The 2460-nt window shown below is 45.4% G+C and overlaps 1 protein-coding gene across 1 annotated transcript in view; it reads left to right on the forward strand.

Moving 5' to 3' along the window:
* LOC104507474 (WASH complex subunit 7-like) overlaps window positions 1-1832 on the forward strand; it is a 5126-nt gene extending 3294 nt beyond the window's left edge. The window contains exon 6 of the mRNA XM_010148776.1: window positions 1770-1832. Within this exon, the coding sequence (XP_010147078.1) occupies window positions 1770-1832 (63 nt within the window). The remainder of the gene's footprint in view (window positions 1-1769) is intronic.
* The last annotated feature ends 628 nt before the right edge of the window (window positions 1833-2460 follow it).

Consider the following 2460-nt stretch of genomic DNA (forward strand, 5'->3'; position numbering starts at 1 on the left):
GGTCTGAAGGGGATGTCTGTTGGGTTTGTGATACTTGAGAGAGGCAGGAGCCTGACCTGGCTGGTTGGAAGTCTTTGTCCCACGGTGGTTGAAATCTAATGCAACTGAAATGTAAAGGCTTAAACAGGAGAGAGTAACATTTTGGTTAGATTTCTTATCACAAAGATTTTAGATAACACTCTGAACCCTCAGAGCTGCTTGGGTGTTAATTCTGAGCTGCCAAGTTGAATGATGCTCTCCTTTTTCTAGAGGAAAGATGCATTTGGATTTTGAAGCATAGCGGTTAAGGTTTCATTGCCAGTGTAAATGCTTTCTCTCTCTGCTCTTGATTTGAGGATGCCATGGGACAAATCCATAGTTGGCTGTTTATAAATAGCCCATGATTACTTTCTGTAAAAGCACATCTGTTGAAGTAGATAAAACTCTCTGTCCTCATGACTCCATGAGCGTGCACCACGTTTGGTGCTCTGCTGCTGAAAACCCACATCACTGAACCTCGCTCGGAAACTGAGCGAGCTTGTGGTATTGAAATGATTGGCTTGCATGATCCTCTATGGGCAAGTGCTCCAAACTCTCACTGCTGCTACAAGCCTCGTTTTCAGCCTCGGTAGGTCAGTCACAGATGCGTTGCACTGATGCTGCTTGGCTTATGTTACCTTTGAAAGTTTTTGGCTAACATTTCCTTTGTAAAATGCCTGTGAACCAGGTGTGAATGGAGGAAGGTTTCCAAAAGCATTCAAGTGATTCAGATATTGCAATCTAGTTGTCTTAGATGCTTCTGAAAAATCCCATTTATATCTGCCTACAAATTTGTTCTTGGGATACGCTGACACGCCTCTTTTGTATCTTTTCCTTTAGGAATTTGAGCTCCTTTATTTCTCCCTGAGTAGTGCAAGAATTTTTTTCAGAGCAGATAAAACTGCAGCAGAAGAAAACCAGGAAAAGAAAGAAAAAGAGGGTGAGTGAATGCTATACATGGAACATTTTGGCTCATGAGAGAGTGTGCTGTAGTAGGGAAGGTGCTTTTTTCATTTTCTCCATAACTGCTTTCTTGCCAGTGGGTTGATCCAGTATTCCAGAAGGAGTTTTGTCAGGTCAGGGGTGATGAATTCATGCTTGATCACATTCGGTGGATTTGCTCAAGTAATTGTTCAACTCAACTTTTAAAAAAACACCAAAACCCCTCAAAACAAACAAAAAAAAAAGCAACAATCACCCCAAAAATAAGACCAAATAAAGCCCCAAAAAACACACCCAAAGCTGAACACGAACCCCCCCAAAACAGACAATGAAAATACCTCCCCCCAAAACCCGGGGCGGCAGGCACTGCGATGAGTACAAACAGACAGCAGCCCGTCCTCGCTGGGAGTGGGTTCTGCAGGACAGCGGTTACCTAATGTATCTCAGGTTAAATGTTCGCTGTCGTGGTCCGAGCTCGAAACGTGGACCAGGGTGAGAAGCTTTGAACGTGGCGACTTCTTGGCCTTCTGCTGTGGTGTTTGGGCTTGGGCTCTGCAACACGTGCGAGCGCCTGCGTGGAATCCGTACGCGAGCTCTGCCAACTGAGGAAACCTCTGACCCCACACAGAGGTTTCCGCACAGGGCTGGGACCCTTCGTGCCGCAAGGTCGCTTTGCACGTGCTGGCCAGGGCGCAACGCCCTCGGCACAGGGCGTGACGTCAGGGCGGTACGTGTGCTAAGGCCTCGGTTTTACTGCCTTGAATAAAACGTTAAACGTGATCCATGTCTTTCAATTTCTGTTTTTGTAGAAGAATCCGTTAAAGCAAGCAACGGGGACCTCTCCAACCCTGCGCCTGCGGATCCCGTTGTGAAATGATGCGGCTGGTATGGGTGATGATCACTTACTCCGTGTTCTCGTCCTCATCAGTAACGCTCTGTAGGGGTGAAAGCTCTGGATTGGATTTACTTGCTCTGTTAAACCCAGAGAAAATGTACAGTCGTGTATCCTAGCATCCAGTGAGGCCAGGTCTGTGTGTGCCTACATTTCCTCTAGGAACTCCTATTTTTCAGGAGTTTACATTTATTTACAGCACTTTCTTTAGACTGGAAATAACTATATAAAATATTGACCTTGGAGATAGCTATTTTAAAGTACAGATCGAAAAACCCCATCTTACTAGTTTTTAGATGCATTCTTGCATCTCTAACATACCATTAAAAAAGAGACTCCTAGGCCATTGGTGTAAGATTTGAACTGGTGCGTCTCTTCAACCAGAAAAAACCCCATTAAGCAAGACGCTGTGCGTACATCTCCTCCGAAACACAATTCAGACGTGTGTTTCTGCGGTCCTGCCGTACTTGGTGCAGTCACAGATTGCACTGCAGGTGCAGCAGTGCATGTTGGGAGTGGATGTTCAAGCTATGACCCAAAAGGGAAATCCTCACCGATGTCTTATTCCACAAACCCTTGTTACTGCTATAAATCGCATTTGGACTCTG

Source organism: Eurypyga helias, unplaced genomic scaffold (assembly GCF_000690775.1).
Source record: "Eurypyga helias isolate BGI_N326 unplaced genomic scaffold, ASM69077v1 scaffold323, whole genome shotgun sequence".
NCBI classification, from domain to species: Eukaryota; Metazoa; Chordata; class Aves; order Eurypygiformes; family Eurypygidae; genus Eurypyga; species Eurypyga helias.